A 16,866-nucleotide genomic window follows, 5' to 3' on the forward strand; every position below is an offset into this window, starting at 1 on the left:
AATATGCTACTCACCCAGTTGCCTCTGAATCAGGGGCGGACTGAGCTCTAGGAGGGGAGGGGGAACGCTACCCGCTCCGGATGACGAAAGGGGGCGGGGTATTCACCTTGGAAAGAGCACCAGGGAGCCTGGAGACACCTTTTGCCTCTGACATTTAAGTGCTTTGTGGATCTTAGGCCCTCCTCGGGATCTGGGCCTCTAGGCCTCTGCTTGATGGGAGGGAAGTTTCACCGTCAGACGGATTTACTAGTCTGAGTGTCTCAGGTGGGACGGAGTTGTCTCCGCGGGGAATCTAGTGTCTGCTGGACCCAAGTTACTTAGCCCTTCCCGGCCTTCGAAAGCTGCTCCTTATTGGGGAGGGGCCTGATCCTGTATCCAAGTGGCCTTTTGGGGCCCAATAAGTTGCGAGAGCGGAGGGAGCTGAGGTTGGGTCTCTGGGCCTGTTCCCAGGGTCTGCAGGAGCCCCCCGCCTGGAGGCTGGATCTCCCCAGCCAGGGTGTGGCCAAGCCGACCCCTTGCCGAGCCCCTCCACTCCGCGGCAGCTTCCTGCAGGCTAGCCTCCCAGGGCTCCCTGACGTCGCTTTGCGTGGCCAGGGCCCCCCGAACACGCGTGGGGCCCGCCTCCTTCCCCCTGGACTTCCTCCCCCTCCCATTCCAGACGGGCCAGCCGGTAGGGGCGTGGCCCGGAGGTTTGGCTCGGTATTGGCCGGCCCGAGCGTTCTGAAGGGATGGGGCGTGGCCTGGGGAGTTTCAGGGGGCGTGGCGTGGGCCGGAGCGCTCCGAGGGGCGGGGCGGAGGGAGCAGGACCCGCTGCAGCAGCCCGAGGAGGAGGAGGAGGAGCCGGGGCCTGGCGCTGGGGCCAGGCTGGGCGGCTGTGGGGCCCGGCCGCTGCAGCAGCCGCAGCCGTCTCGGCGGCCCCTCGCTCCTCCTTCTCCTCCGGGCCTCCTGGGCTCGGAGGATCGGCGGGCCGGGCCCGATGGAGCTGCACATTCTGGAGCACCGGGTCCGGGTGCTGAGCATCGCGCGCCCCGGGCTCTGGCTTTATACACACCCGCTCGTCAAGCTGCTCTTCCTGCGGCAGCGGAGCCGGTAAGGCTAAAACTGCTGCTGATGGGGGGGGCCTGCCCGGCTTCTCGGAGGCCCCCTGCTAACCCCCTCCCCAGCCATCCGCCCCCTCCCCCCCAGCCCGGGCTCTGGGTGGGTCTGGGGAGGGAGGGGAGTAAGGGTGATGATAACCACGTTCCCTCTGGCTTTCCAGCTCACTATCTCATTTGATCCCCGAGCCAGCCCCGCAGGCCCTTATTATCCCCACTTTACAGATGGGGCCACTGAGATTCTGAAAGATTGTAGCGACTTGCTCAGAGACGCCCAGAAAGTGGCGGCCCCGCAGCTCCCCCTCCCCCTCCCCGACTCCCACCCCCACCCCCGGCTTGCTTCGACTTGTCCTTGTTCCTAGACTTGCTGAATTAACGGGGTGTGTGTGTGTGTTGGGGGGGATAGTGGAAGTTCCAGCCTTCACGAAGGGTTTTCTAGCGGACTTTGAGCATTTTGTGAAGCTCGATTTCATGAGCCTGCTGCCCTGCTTAGAAGCTGTGTGACTTTGGACAAGTTACTTCCCCTCTCTGGGCCTCACTGGCCTCTTCTGTAAGATGAGGGGGTCAGACTCTACGACCTATTCTAATCTTCTGTGGGTCAGTGGGTCAGAGGGATGGGGACCAGCAGAGGTCACTCTATCCAGCTCTTGGGGACTTGCTTTGGAGCTGGGTCCTTCCCCGAGATAGCAGGAAAGGGACTGGTTTGTATGACTTCCCTAAGATTCAGAACAGCCAGTATCCCTGCACCCCCCCCCCCCATGGACAAGGGGCTCCGGGGACCCAATTTGTTCTGCTTCAGTGGAGCCTGGGCAAAGTCCACACTTCCTTGAGTCTGGCTCATCCTTCCCATCCTTCCCTCCCCTCTGCCTCTGGACTTTGGGATCAGGGGGATGAGGCTCTGCCTTGCCTTGGCTCATGGGGGTCCCTTCTCCTTAGGTGCAAGTTTTTCAGCCTGACAGAAACCCCAGAAGATTACACCCTAATGCTGGATGAAGAAGGGTACAAAGGTATTGGCTTCTGGCTTCTACTACCTCCTCCCCTGGTTTCCTCAGTCCGTCGCCCCTAGACCCCTGCCAAGGAATGTCCCTTGACTGTCTATGTATGCCAGACAGACCCCTTCATCAGTATGCTTAAAACTGGTGGATAGGGCAGGCAGGAAGGATGGAGGCAGCAGGTCCTAGTGAAATGTATCCCAGCAGCACCTAGGTGCCTGCCCCGGCTGTCCCAGAGTGGAGAGGCATGCCTTGGAAAGGTGGTGAGCCTCCCAACAGAGGCTGGGTAAGCAAATATTTGGGATACAGTTGAGGACATTGTGTGGCAACCTTGTGATGGGTGCCTATTTCCCTTGGATCCCAGTTCTGCTGCCCTGCTGTGGCTGTGTGATATTGGTCAAGTCACTTCCCTTTTCCAAGATTGTGGTTTCCTCTGGTAAAATAGTAATAATCACACACATTTATAGATTGTACTTTGTACTGCCGGACTTCTGTGTGCCCCTCTGGGTGGCTTGGGATGAGGGAAGGAATCACATTGGCTCAGGAGGGTTTTCATGTCAGCTGTTAATCCATGCCATCCTCAGAGGCCCCCCCCCCCACCACTTCCACCTCTGGGAGGGAGCAGAATAGCTGGCCCCCCACCCCCAAGGTGATGACAGTGGGATTTTTTGAAATCAGGGTCCAGTGTCAGCTGAGGGTCTGGGAGCTCTGTGGAGTAGATGGGAGCCAGCAGGTGATTGAGGCAGATGAAGTGGAAGATTTTCTAAGTCTGGACCTGAGACATGGGCTGTATATATGTCGATGAGCCTGGTCCCAGGGCTGAAAGCTGCCTGCCTTTAGCCCCCTTTCTATTTCCTGTTGTGGCCTCAGAGGCAGCGCTGAGGGTTAGGGAAGCTGCTTGCCCTGGTGTTCTGTTGGGGCCCATTGAGGAGCAGTGCCCAGGTGCCCAGGCTCTCAGTCCAAGGCACAAATAGAGTCAGAGAAGTATTAGAAGATGTAAAGTTAAGAGGAACTTTAAAAATCATCTGGTGCAAACCTTTTTGTTTACAAAGGAGGAGACATGCCCTAAGATGGAAAATGACTTGGCCAAGGTCTCCCAGGAACTCCCTGTAGCAGAGCAGAGATCTGAACCCAGGTCCTCTGTCATCGATCTTTCCCATACATCAGTTGCAAAGCAGTAGTAATTCAGTAAATTTATTAAGCACTTACTGTATTCAAGACACTGGGGTTATAAAGACAAAAATAAAATACGCCCTAAGGAACTTATACTCTACTGGGTGGATGTAACACATAATAATAATAGTTATTATTAGCATTTATATAGCTCTTTAAGTTTGGAAAAGTTTCTTTTGGGGAGGAGGTAATGGAAGTTAAGTGACTTACCCAGGATCACACAGCTAGTAAGTGTCTAAGGTCACATTTGAACTCAGGTCCTCCTGACTTCCCCTTATTCTGTCCACTGTGTCGCCAAGCTGCCTTGCAAAATATTTTTTAATCTCCTTTAATGTGCACAGACAAGTAAATGCAAAGTAATACAAAGTTATTTCAAGAAGTAGAATTGACAGCCATGGGAATGTATTGTATCTGTTGCTACTTGGTATGGTAAGTCAGTGTTGTTACTGTTGCCATTTTTACTATATTGGCTTTACCTAGTCATGAACATTACTGCAAAAAAAAAAATTTATAGTTGATTTTTTTCTAAGTCTGATGTTTGCCTTGCTAGGCTAAATGTTTGGTCTGGTCCATTTTTTCTTTCTTGTGAGTTGTCTTCTAGCCTCCTGCAGGCTGGGCACTGGGATCCCTGGGGCCCTGCTCAGAAGTAACTGGTGCCCATTGAGGGAAAGGGAGAAAGAGAGAATTCACAAGTCCTCCCCTCCCCCACGCAGCTGGGTATGTTCCTCCCAGACCACAGTCTCCTGCTCTGTCCTTCCTCTCCATCTCTTATCAGTTGGCTATCTTCATCTAGGAAGGCTTCCTGAGCAGCTTTTATGAACTGGAAGGATGGGCCTGTGCTGGACTTGGGGCTACTGTTGAAGCATCTGGCTGGGTTCCCCGCATCTACACCTTCCTTTATGGGCCTCCCACCCATATGGGGGTAGGGAAGGCCCTTTCTATTGAGAGAGCTGATGATGAGAGGGGGTGGGGTGAATATTTGCCGGGTCCTGGAATGAAAGCTCCCTGAGGCAGGAACTATTTTTGCCTTTCTTTGTCCATCCTGTGTTAGAACGTGCTTAATAAATAGGATTGATTGGTAAGTGAATGGGACAGAGCCCAGGAAGGGGGAGGATACCTGGGCTACCTGGAATGTTCTGGGAAGGGGCCCTGGGAGGATGTTGTGAATGGGGAGGAGAGTAATGAGCCACAGGCCATGTCTGGCACAAACCTGGGTGAGAGAGAACTTGGTTCTCTTTCTGTCTTCCCCAGCTCGGTCCAGAGACCCCCTTTTCTTCTCTCCTCCCCCACCCCAAGGCCTGGCCAGAGCTGGGGATCTGGAATCTCACTACCATTAACTGGCACTAGAGGTGTTCAACTCAAGTAGAAACAGGGCAACCCAAACATACCTCAAGTTCCTTTGAGTTGCAGATTGGGTTAGAAAGCCACCATCTGTTTGTTTCATGAAATAATTCCCAATTCCATTTTAGCCTGGTTTTGGAGCCAAAGGTCGCCGCTTGGAGGGTGGTGTATTTGACCCCTAGGATCTAACCCAACCCATATTTCAGCCTGGGCAGCCAACTTTTCTTCTCTCTGTAAAAGGAGGAGTTTGGACTAGAAGAGGCTTCTAGCTCTAAATCCCAGGGTCCTGGGTTCAGTTCTCACTCTGCTTTGTGACCTTGGACAAGTCATTTGAGGATCAAAGGAACTTAACAAAGAAAGTGTTTTGCAAATTGTAAAGTCTGAATACAAAAGCTGGCCCTCCTTGGGGGGAGTTGGAGTTGCCCAACTCTGGGGAGGAGGAAGACTCCCGACCTTGGGGTCCAACCTTGGGGTCCAGGTGGGCCCCAGCCTGGGGCTGGTCCTGGGCTGGTGAGGGTGGATAGAAGGGGGTGGTCCTAAGCCCAGCCTTGGTCCTGCTTTCCTTGAGCTCTCTCCTTCCTCTCTGGCTCTTTCTCCTCTTTGATTCTCTTCTTTCACCTGCCTCCAGTCATGCCCATCAGTGTTTGCCTGCCAGCTGCTACCTTCTCAGCCTCTGCCTGCCATCCCAGGCCTAGGAAGGGAGATCCTTAAAGCTTGGGGGCTTCTGTTCAAATCCAGCTTCTCAGATCTGGCTGGTGCTAGGCTCTGGGCCCAGGGACAGAGATAAGCAGCTCTTCCCTAAATTCAGAACAATCATGTTAGCGGTAATTTTGTTGTCCAGTCATTTTTCAGTCGTGCCTGACTCTTTGTGACCCCATTTGGGGTTTTCTTGGCAAAGATACTGGAGTGGTTTACCACTTTCTTCTCCATTTGACAGATGAGGAAACTGAGGCAAACAGGGTTCAGTGACTTGCCCTGGGTCACATACCTAGTACACTCCTGAAGTCAGATTTGAACTCGGGTGTTCCTGACTCCAGGCCCAGCGCTCTTTCCACGGCAGTTCCCCCAGCTGCCCTAGAAGGGACTTAGGTGTCATCTAAACCTCTCATTTTACAGAAGAGCAAAGTGAGGTCCAGGATGGGAAAGGGACTTTCCCTAGACCATATAGCTAGTAAATGTCAGAGCAGGATCTGAACACAGGGCTGCTAACTTGAAACCCGGGGCTCTTTCCACTGAGCTGCCCAGGTTGGTCCCTGTTATATCTAGGCTCAGGCTCCCCTTCAGTCCTGCCTGGGATACTGCTTGGGGGGGAGGTGTGCATGCTAAGGTCATGGAAAGGTCAGGGCCTATCCATTCGGGCTGAGAGGAAGGAAGCCAGCCTGGGCAGCCTTGATGCCAACAAAGGCAGCTTTAATGCATGCCTAGCCACCCTGGGGGAAGGCCCAGGCCCTTCCCCCATCTCCATTGCCCTACCCCCACCCTCCCTAAGCTCAGGATGGAGCCTATGACCTCAGCCCATCCCTGGGCCAATCTTTTCCAGTTCATCCAGTTCCCCAACCCTGGGGGCTGGGGTGTTCAAAGCTATTCAGACTGCTGCTGGCATCTCCCACCTCCCCAATTTGGGAGCGGTATTTGCACAGAGGCAGATTTAGCTCAAGATAAGAAAACTTCCTCACATGAGAGCTGTCCCAAAGTAAGATGGGCTGCCTCAGGAGGTAGTGAGCTCCCCGTCACTGGAGGTCTTCCAGAATGGTCTGGGTGACTGCTTGTTGGACCTTCTATAGGGGGGAGTTTTGTTCTGGCTGGGCTTGGAGTCCATGCCAGTGGGGTGTCTTCAAACTCTGAGATTCAGTCCCATCCCTTCCCTCTGTGAGGGAGCAGGGTTCTTTCCTTTGGGCCATCCCCCTGCCCAGTGCCTAGTTCCCAGGGGGATCACGAGGTCATGGGATTAGAGTTAGAAGGGTCCTTGATCTCCTTTACTTATTTTTGCTAAAGACAAAACAATCCAGAAAACTGTGACTTATCCACAGCCATGCAGACTGTGTGCTGCAAAGCAGCCCTTTGAATCCAGACCCAGGGCCCTGGGCTCTCAGGCCCATCCTTCCCGTCTCCACCAGGAAGGTCAGGCAGGATGCCATCAGAGCTGCTGGCCGTGCCTAGGCTGAGGGGGAAGTGGCCAGGGTGGCCGCCTCTGCCTGCTGTGGATGGCACCTCCCCTCTCTTGTTCACTGGCTCCCCCTCGTGGTCACTGGCATCACCTCATTAACAAGGTTCCACCTTCTTTTCCGGATACTGGCTGGTTGGCCAACTTGGCTTGGCCTGGGCACCCCTGCTGGCACCCAGGGAGGCTTGGCACTGAGGCCTGGGAAATTCTCTCCCACGGCTTGTTGTTCTTTCACCCTTTGCACAGAAGGTAGGAGGGTATCGTCCTGGCCCTTGGATCATGTGGAGTTGGAGGAGGGGCAAGGGATTCTCTGGGGCCATGCCCCCAAGCACACGGTCTGTGCTGGAAGTGGGGAGGGGCCTGGGACAGATTTGGGATTCAGTTCCTGGCTAGGATCAGCCTCAGTTTATACCCTGGAGCATAGAGTTGGGTTGGACCTGCTTAGATCACTGACCTAGAAAGGACCCCATGGGCCATCCATCTGACTTGTACCTGGGTCGAGATGGCATAATGGAAAACCTGCTTGCTTTGCAGACAGAGGAGCTGGGTTCAAATCTTGGCTCAGTAAGCGACTCCCTCTACAACTGTGGACAAGTTATCAGATCTGTCTAGGCCTTAGCGTCTCTTGTGTAAAAAGGAGGGATTGGATGGGAGGGCCTGAGTCTGGCTCCCAAGTCTCCAGTGAAGGGGCCCTCTCTGGCTCAAGCAGGCTGTCCTTCCTGGGGACAGCAAGGCTGTAGCTTAGCCCTGCTTCTGACCCCTGAGTCCAAGCAGAACAGAGCCTCCTCTCCTGGCCAGCTCCCTCGTTTCTTGAAGCTGACTGTGTTGTGACCTCCCAAGCTGCCTCTCCTCCAGACTGAACCTGCCTCAGTCCCTTACCCGAGCCTGGTTTTGACATGATCTTCAGACCCAGATCCCACTTGGCAGTGTGTGTCAGCAGGATGATATGGGAGCCAAGGAGCTAAGAGAGGCTTCCAGGAGCATGGAGGGGCTGCCCCCTTGCCCTCAGCCCTGGTCAGATCCCACCTCACATAGGGAGACCCGCTTCTTAGTTTCCAGGCTTAAGAAGGCTATGGATCAGCTGGAGAGTGTCCAGAGGACGGGCAAGGGCCTTGAATCCCTGTCTTGTCAGCATGGGATGAAGGCATTGGGGTGTTTGACCTGGAAAAGAGAAGGCTCTGGGGTGGGGGGGAGGGAACATGAGAGTGATGAATGCTGTGCCATTGAGGAGGTGGTGAGTTCCCCGTCCTTGGAGGTGTGCAAGCAGAGACTGGATGCCCACTTGGAGATGCTATAGAGAGGATTCCTTCCCACTCATTGCCCTCACCAGCTCTCCCTCCCTCCTGTTATGGACCCTGTGCTTCAGAAAAATCAGGTGTGGACCCCTGGCCTCATTTCTTTAGCAAGAGTCGTGTGTGTAGAGCCAGAGTTTGGGGTTTGGCCTCTTCCTGTGAGACCTTGGAAAAGTGACTACCCCTCTCTGGGCTTATGCTTCTTCCTTGGTGACATGAGGAGCTTTGGGCTCAAGGATTGGATTAGCTGGCCCTGAGGCCCAAGTCTGGGTCTTCAGTGGCCACTCCAGCCTCTGCTCCAGTGAAGAGGATCCTCTGCTTCCCAAGCATTCATCCTTTTTTGGGGGGACAGCAAAGGGGAGACCCCTTCCAGCTGTCTGGGACCAGGATCCTAATGGCTCACGTGTCTGTGTCACTCCCTGGGTGATGCTATTCCTCAGACACACAGCACCATCTGATCCCTGTGACACCCTTGAGCTGGAGGCCCACGCTGGAGAAGTGACTTGGCTAAGGTCCTATAGAGATCAGCGTCAGGGCTGGGCCTAGAAATAAGGTTTCCTGATGCCTCCTGCAGATTTTTTGCCCTTAGAGAATGGCGCTGTGGTGGGGGGTAGGGGGGAGGAGGAAGGCCCTGGCTCTCCCTTAATGACGGCCCTCTTTTCCACAGAGCTGCCTCCGTCAGAATTCTTGCAGGTGGCTGAGGCCACATGGCTGGTGCTCAATGTTCTATCCAACAGCAGCTCGGCCACCAATTTTCAGGCCGTCGGCGTCACCAAAATCGCTCGGTCGGTCATTGCTCCACTGGCTGAGCACCATGTCTCGGTGCTCATGTTGTCCACGTACCAGACAGACTTCATCCTGGTGAGACTTGTAGGAATGGGGGGTGGGGAGGAGGGGTCATAGGCCATTCTGGATTCTTTGGTCCAGAAGGGGTTGTGGGTATCCCCTCTCCCCCACAGCCTGGATGGGAGAGAGGGGGAGGGCTTTGTGTTTGCCTTCTTCCTCAGCTGGGTTCTGCCAGGCTTCGGGGGCAGGAGTGAGGAAGAGGGAAGATTGAATCTCCAGGCCTTGGGCATGTACAGGAACGTGTCTGTTCACGCCCTTTTCCCAGGGACCTCCTGGACAGGACTCTGCCTGCCCCAAGTCTGAGCAGGGGCCATGGACTTGCAGGGAAAGGAGAGAGAGGGGGAGGGAGAGAGAAGGATAAATGGAGACAGGAGGAGAGACATACAGACACAGAGAAAGAGAGATGGAAAGAAGAGGGAGAGTGAATTAATGAAGGAAGGAAGACAGGCAGTCCGGTGAGGGTCAGTATTCAACATAGTCTATGGACAAGCTGGGGAGTATGTGTGTGGTGTGTATATCACATGTATGACAACATACATCCATGTGGGAGGGGGTACACTGGACCTGTGGGTAGGGATTGGGGGGGGGGTCGGATAAATGAGTGGCTCCTTAGCCTCCCCTCTGGGCTGTAGGTGCGTGAACAGGACCTGCCCGTGGTGATCCACACTCTGGCCCAGGAGTTTACCATCCACCGGGAGGTCGATGGGGAGCCTGTGCCGGTGGCCTGCGACGATGCCAGCAATGGCTTCCACAAAGCCAAACTGGGTGAGGTGCCCTTCCCCTGCTCCTCCCCCTGCCCCGCCCATGTCTAGTTTATTCAGACTCTGCTCCCAAAGGGTTCTGATGTTATTATCTTCTTGAAAATACTATTACTAGCACTCATTCCCTTCCCACTCCCAGCCCCGCCAGGGCCAGTCCTTGGAACAAGGAGGGGGAATGGGGAAGCAGTTCTGTGAAACTACCTGCCTCAGCCTAGTCTAACAGTGTATACTGTGTTCTATCCCTGGAACCCCCCCACCTCTGGAAAGGGAGGGAGGGAGGGGGGTCTTTAGTCATGCTATTATCAATAATAGCACAAGGGCGTGTGGCATTATTAACCGTGTCCATAAGCTTGTATTGCCCTTAACTCCATGGCTTCTTTGCAGGCCCTTTGGAGAAGGCTGGGGGTGGGGGTGGGGGCAAGGATGACCAGCCTGGCTTAACCGGTGAGCTGGCCTTGGCCCAGGGAGAGTGGGACTTCTCTGAGATCCACTCAGGGGGATTAGCAACCCCTCACCTCTCTTCAGAGAGGCCTGTTTTGTCCAGCGAGCTCATTTTGTGTGGCCACCAGGTGGAGCCACATCCCCACCCATCCTAGGGGGCCGGGCCTAGCCCTGGGTACCTGGAAACTGGGCTGAGCATTGACGGGCCTTCTTCCCCCTGCCCTGAGCCAGGCCCCAGCTCCACTGTGCACCCCATCCAGAGCCCCCAGAACAGATTCTGCATCCTCACGCTGGACCCCGACACCCTCCCTGCCATCGCTACCACGCTTATAGATGTCCTCTTCTACTCTCACAGGTGGGCACCTGCAAGCCACTGTCCTGCCCTTCTCTTCTCTCCCATCACTTCACCTTGCCTTTCAGATGGGGAAACTGAGGCCCATTCTGGGGAGAGGAAGGCCAAACTGCTAGAATCCTAAAACTTCAGAACTGGAAGGGACCATAGGGCATAAAATAGAGTTGGAAGAGACTCTCGCAGGTCCCAGCCCTTCATTTTACAGATAGGAAAACTGAGGTCCAGCTTGGGGAGAGGTCACAGAGCAATTATATAAAGTCAGATCAGGAAAGGCCCTTAGAATGGAAAATATCAGAGTTGGGAGGGAGCTTAGAACAGGGAATGTCAGAGCTGGGGGTAGCTTAGAACAGGGAATGTCAGAACTGGGGGGCGCTTAGAACAGGGAATGTCAGAATTGGGGGGCGCTTAGAACAGGGAATGTCAGAGCTGGGAGGTGCTTAGAACAGGGAATGTCAGAGCTGGGGGGAGCTTAGAACATGGGATGTCAGAGCTGAGGGGAGCTTAGAACAAAGGATGTCAGAGCTGGGGGAGCCCTAGAGCACAGAATGTCAGAACTGAGAGGTCCCTTTCACCTCATCTGTGAGATCATTTTACATATGAGGAAATGGGCCCAAAGGCAGGGACTTAACCAAGGTCACTCAGCCAATCCTAGCCTAACCTCTCCTTCTCCCTCGCTGCACACCCCGCCCCCCCACTAGCCCACTGAGCTGAGCTCCTGGCCTCTCCCCAACCCTTTCGGGGGGAGGGGGAGCTGTCGTGGGGAGGGAGAGCTAACTGTCCTTCTCTCTCCACACCTGCGCAGTGCTTCCAAGGAGGGGGCTTCTGATGAGGCAGACCTTGCCTCCATCCCCTTCTTTGCCTTCTCCCTGATCGAGGGCTACATCTCTATCGTCATGGATGCAGAGACACAGAAGAAGTAGGTAACCCCACCCTCTGGCCCTGGGTTGGGTCAAGGCCACATCCTTTGCTTATCAGGTAGCTCCCAGGACCCACCTATGGTAGTCACAGAATGGAGAGGGGCCTCAGACCCCAGAGCATCAGAGCTGGGAGGGCCCTTCAGTTTGACCTAGTCTAACCCCCATATTATACAGAGGAGCAAATCTCAGACAGGGGACGTCAATGACCCAGGATCACCTAATAAGTCAGGGTAGAGTTGGGACCAGAAGCCAGGTCTCTTCATTTCCAGCACTGGGGAGGGAGGGAGGATGAGTTAGGGGGTCAGGAGGGGGCACTAAAGAGGAGGCACCAACTCCACCTTTTTCCTCCCCAGGTTTCCCAGTGACCTGTTGCTCACCAGCTCTTGTGGAGAGCTCTGGAGAATGGTTCGAATTGGGGGCCAGCCCCTGGGCTTTGGTGAGTCCTGGCTGGCCTGGGTGCTCCCTGGGACCCTGATAGGGATGGGTAAAGATCTGGAGACTTTCAAGCATTTTTGGGAGGCCTGAGGCCCCTGGCCCACTCATGCTATTTGGGAGAGTGTGTGACCACAGGCAGCATAGTTAATAACACTGGGCAATTCACCTTGGCAAGCATTAATAAATGCCTACTGTGTGCCAAGCTCTGAGCATCCACACACAAAAATGAGACAGTTCCTGTCTTCAGGAAGCTTACATTCTGTTGGGGGAATACCTGTTCACAGATACATAAATACTAGAGATATACGAAATCCAAAGTGATTTCAAGGTTTGGTGACTAGGCCAGGCCTAGTCGAAGGAGGTAGAAATGGAGCTAAATAAACATTGGAGAAAAGCAAAGGTGGGGGAGGTGGAGATGCCAGACAGGGAGAACAGAAGTCGGGAATGGGAATATTAGGGGGGTGGGTGGAGGGGGAGGGGAATATAGGCCAGTTTGGCAGGAACAGAGAGGATCTGGTGGGTATGACTCAGCCCCTGCCCTCCAGGTGTGAGATGCTGGGGATCCACCACTGTTCACAGGGTCATCAGCTAGAACAGTCCAACCGCCTCTTTCTACAGAGCAAGAAACTGAGTCCCAGAGAGGGGGCAGAAACTTGTGCAGGCTCCCACAGCCTGGAAGTCTCAGCAGTTTTGTTTGGCTCTGTCCTCCCCTGACAAAGCTAGTGAGCATTGTGGGCTTCCCATCTGCCTTGATCTGGCCTTACTACGGGGCCCAAGGAGGAGCCCCCACTGCCTTCCCTTCACCCCTTTCTCTTCCCTGTCTCTCCTTGTTCCAGATGAGTGTGGGATTGTGGCCCAGATTGCCGGTCCGCTGGCCGCTGCAGACATCTCTGCCTACTATATCAGTACCTTCAACTTTGACCACGCTCTGGTGAGTTTCCTTCTCCTTCCAAGCTCCCCTTTCCCAAAAGACTAGCCCACCTGGGGCTTGATTATCCCTTGACTCCAGAGCATGCGTGTCATAGACAGTTAGAAGGGGCCTCAGAGACCACCTAGTTCAACCCTCTTGTTTTAGAGTGGTAGAAATGGTCCCAGAGAAGTGAAGAGGCTTGCCTGGTGTCACACAACTGGGCAGCGCCACACAAGGAATTTGACCTTATGTCCTTTGCATTAGAAGGTCACTGGCTTCAGGAAGTCTGGCCATTTCTTTCCCTTCTGCCCCATTTTCTTCCCCTTTTAGTGAGGGCCTGTGGCTTTACTCTGAGGAGGGATCTGACACTGAATCCTCCCTGGGCTGACAGGTACCTGAGGACGGCATCGACAGTGTCATTGAGGTCCTTCAGAATCGCCAGGAGAGCTGCCGATAATGGCTGGATCGGGAACCGATCTCCCTGTGGCTCAGGCTGACTGGACACCGCTCACCATCGGCCTCTTCTTTGGTGGCCTCTAGAGGCCCCAAAGGCTAAACCAAAGCTTTCTGTGTAGTGTTTGCTCCGCAGCAGTGGGGGCTGGTCTGGTGCCCCCTCTGTCCAGGTGTGTGGGAGGGGGACGTCCTCTGGGGCCACCTTTCACTCTCATTTTTAAGTCGTTGGTTTCCTGGCTCTGTGGCCCAAGCAGGTGCCTAGAAGTAGGATATTGGATGCCCCTGGGGCTAGGGGTAGGAAGGGAGATGACTTCGTCTACCCTCCCATTCTTTGGAACCTGGGTTGTTTTCTTGGCTTCCTCTGGGAGCTAGCCCAGCCCCAAGACCCGGCCTGCAGTGGCCCTCACTCTAGGTCAAAGCTGGTTCCTCTCAGTTCTGTTCCCCCATGTCCTCCCCAGAGGGCAGGGAAGCTGAGAGGCCTGTTCTCCAATGCACAAAACACTCACATGTGCCTTATCCGTGAAGCTGTCTGGGCACCTGTGTGTGCCCACAAACTGGAATCATGGTGCTGTGGATGGCTTCACTTGGGAAGCCTCAGACCTTGGTAAATGTCTTTGCACGTGCTCCCTCCCTCCTGGGAGAGAGATGCCCCTTCTCTGTCCTTTCTCCCCTTTCTGCAGCCCTCCAGTCTGGCCCTCTCCATGGTCCTGGGAGGGAGCTGGTCCCCACCCCCCACGTCCCCCAGGGGATACCCCGTGACCTCTGTCCCATCCTTGGGGACAAGCCTCCATTCTTCCATCTCGTGTTTTTAAGAGATGTCCTTGGCAATAAAGCACTTTGCAATCCCTGGACCGTGTCTGAGGCATCAGTGGTGTCCAACCCCCTTCCTAGTCTTCCCAGCCCTGCTTAGGGGACATTAGGGCATATCCTCCCCAGGCCATGCGGGGCAGGGCAGAGCAGTGGAAAGCACACGGGCTTTAGAGGTGGAGGCCCCGGGAGAGGGTTTTGTCTTTGTTACTAACTGTACAATCTTGGGGAAGTCAATTCCCTCTCTGGGCCTAGCGGCCAGGCACAAAATGCGGAGAGACGGCTGGGCTGCATCCCTTCAAGCTCTGGCAGTCTGCTTCGGCCAGGCCTCCATCACTGATCCCAAAGAAGGGTGTTGCAGAAAGAGAATGGGATTTCAAGCTGCAGGGTCTGGGTTTGTATCTCACCTCTGCCACCAACTGCTCAAGGGACTGTAGGTAAGTCACAACCTCCCTGGGCCTCAATATCCTCCTCTGTAAACAGAGTTTAAAATCACCCCCACAGGTTTCCTCCAGCTCTTAATTCTCAGATCTTAAAACTTATGCCAGGGGGGCACAACGGCCCTGGATTCAGGAGGACCTGAGTTCAAATCCAGCTTCAGACGCTTGACACTAGCTGTGTGACCCTGGGCAAGTCACTTAACCCCCATTGCCCCACAAAAAAAAAAAATCCAAAAAACAAAAAAAACTTTTACCTGTAGAGTGGGGAAAAGGGGAGGACACAGAAAATCAGAAATGAGCCTCAAAGGTTCCAGGCTGAAAACACTCTAGAACTGTGCTAGGACAAAGGCCCTGCAGCTTCGGGCCATCTTCCCTCATGGCAGAGCGGACTTGGCCCTGCCTCCCACCTTGTACTTCCCTCCTCCCCTCTACCAAGGGGGTCTTCAGAGCCCACCCTGAGGAATCTAGATTGAGGCCCAGGTAGAAAGACAGTCTCAGAGAGGGGACAGACCTCAAGTCCAATATACCTGAATGGGAATCTCCCTCTGCCACATTCCTGACAAGTGGTTGTCGATTTGAAGACATCTAGTGATGGGCAACTCACTACCTGTTGAAGCAGCCTATTTCACCTTGGGATGGCTCCGGTGACTAGAAAGTTTTTCCTTTCATCAAACCTAGCTCTTTCGGGGCAGCTAGGTAGCTCAGTGGATAGAGCACTGGCCCTGGATTCAGGAGGACCTGAGTTCAAATCCGGCCTCAGACACTTAACACTTACTAGCTGTGTGACCTTGGGCAAGTCACTTAACCCCAATTGTCTCACCAAAAAAAACCCCACACCAAACCTAGCTCTTTCTCCTTCAGTGTCCACTGTATGTCCCTAGTTTGGCCCTCTGGGTTCAAGTCAAGTCAGCAAGTATTTAGTAAGCACCGACTGTGAACCAGGCACTGTCCTGAGTCCTGGCGATACAAAGAAATGCAAAAGAGGATCCCTGCCTTCCAGGAGCTCCCAGTCTACAGGGTGAAGGGGATGACAACAAGCACACACACACGCACACACACACACACACACACACACACACACACGCACGCACACACACGCACACACACACGCACACACACACACACACACACACAAAAGCTCTGTACAGGATCAATAGCAGATAATCAAGAGGGAAAGTAGCCAAGGGTTGGGAAAGGCAAAGATAGGACATTTGCTGGGACTTGCTGGGAGCCAGGAGGCAGCATGTGGAAAGAGCATTTCAGGCAGGGGCACAACCAGAGAAAGGACCTAGAGCCAAGAGATGGGGCCGCACAAGTGAGGAAGAGCCAGGAGGCCCAGGTCATTGGATCCAAGAATGTGTCAGTGTAAGGAGACTGAAAAGGGAAGAGGTGCCAGGTTCTGAAGGGCTTTGAATGCCAAGAAAGGAATTTTATATTTGTTCCTGGGGGGACTAGGGAGCCACTGGAGTTTATTGAGTAGGGGGTGACATGGTCAGACCTGAGCTTTGGGAAAATCACTTTAGTGGCAGAATGGGAGGATAATCCGGAGGGGGCAGAGGCTGGAGGCAGGCAGACCCCCTCCCCAGCAGCTATTGTCATAGCCCTGTGTGAGGGGATGAGGGTCTACGCAGGGTGGGAGCAGTGTCAGGAGAGGAGAGGAGGGGATGAATTGCGGAGGTGACGGCTACAGGCTTAGTGATGGAGGGTGAGAGATAGCAAAGAGTCCGGGATGACTTCCAGTTGGGAGACTGAGGGAAGGGAGGGGAAGGGGGAGGTTTAGGGGGAATTTAGCCACAAAGGGCCAAAGAGATACAGGATGAAAGTTAGAAGGGTTGGAAGGATCAAGTGAAGGTTTCTTGATGATGGGGGAGACATGGGCATGTTCATAGGCAGGAGGGAGGGAGCCGGGAGCCAGGGAGAGATAGATAAGTGAGACTGGGCGTGACAGAGGGGGCAATCTGCTGGAGCAGGTGTGATGGAATGGGATCACTTATGGAGGTGGAGGGAAGAGGGAGCTCATGGCCAATGGCCTCAACTTTTTCTGTAAAAAACCCAATAGGGCAGCTAGGTGATGCAGTAGATAAAGCACCGGTCCTGGAGTCAGGTGGACCTGAGTTCAAATCCAGCCTCAGACACTTGACACTAGCTGTGTGACCTTGGGCAAGTCATTTAACCCTCATTGCCCTGCCCAAAAAAATAAAAAACCAACCCTGTTGGCCTCAGTTTCCTCAGCTGTAAAATGAGCTGGAGAAGGAAATGGCAACCCACTCCAGTATCTCTGTCAAGAAAACCCCAAATGGGGTTACAGAGAGTCAGACACAACTGAACGATTGAACAACAACGGGATTGTTAATGTCTAATGGGTGCAGGGACCATGGGCAAAATGTTCCCCCTTCAGCTTGTGAGTGGGTCAGTTTGCTCTACACAACCATGCGATCCATGTTGATA

At 54.2% G+C, this 16,866-nt stretch overlaps 1 protein-coding gene across 2 annotated transcripts; it reads left to right on the forward strand.

Annotated features, from left to right (window-relative positions):
- Positions 1-826: 826 nt before the first annotated feature.
- CASTOR1 (cytosolic arginine sensor for mTORC1 subunit 1) lies at positions 827-14,015 on the forward strand. 2 transcript variants are annotated; one of them, XM_043994698.1, is made up of 9 exons: positions 827-1,089; positions 2,031-2,101; positions 8,724-8,917; positions 9,535-9,667; positions 10,336-10,459; positions 11,259-11,372; positions 11,727-11,809; positions 12,645-12,739; positions 13,049-13,189. In XM_043994698.1, exons 1-9 carry the CDS (start codon positions 977-979, stop codon positions 13,049-13,051), a joined length of 930 nt encoding a protein of 309 aa, XP_043850633.1. In that variant the 5' UTR covers positions 827-976; the 3' UTR covers positions 13,052-13,189. The 2 variants fall into 2 exon arrangements, with proteins under 2 accessions (XP_043850633.1, XP_043850553.1); XM_043994618.1 differs by having other exon boundaries at positions 828-1,089; positions 13,110-14,015.
- The last annotated feature ends 2,851 nt before the right edge of the window (positions 14,016-16,866 follow it).

Source organism: Dromiciops gliroides, chromosome 1 (assembly GCF_019393635.1).
Source record: "Dromiciops gliroides isolate mDroGli1 chromosome 1, mDroGli1.pri, whole genome shotgun sequence".
Taxonomy (NCBI): Eukaryota; Metazoa; Chordata; class Mammalia; order Microbiotheria; family Microbiotheriidae; genus Dromiciops; species Dromiciops gliroides.

What these genes read in the sequence shown, in the direction of transcription:
- CASTOR1 (XM_043994618.1), top strand. Translation starts at nt 977, where the DNA reads ATGGAGCTGCACATTCTGGAGCACCGGGTCCGGGTGCTGAGCATCGCG. An exon ending in CTTCCACAAAGCCAAACTGG is followed by an intron (nt 9,668 to 10,335) that starts GTGAGGTGCCCT and finishes GCCCTGAGCCAG; the next exon opens with GCCCCAGCTCCACTGTGCAC. An exon ending in GGGCCAGCCCCTGGGCTTTG is followed by an intron (nt 11,810 to 12,644) that starts GTGAGTCCTGGC and finishes TCCTTGTTCCAG; the next exon opens with ATGAGTGTGGGATTGTGGCC.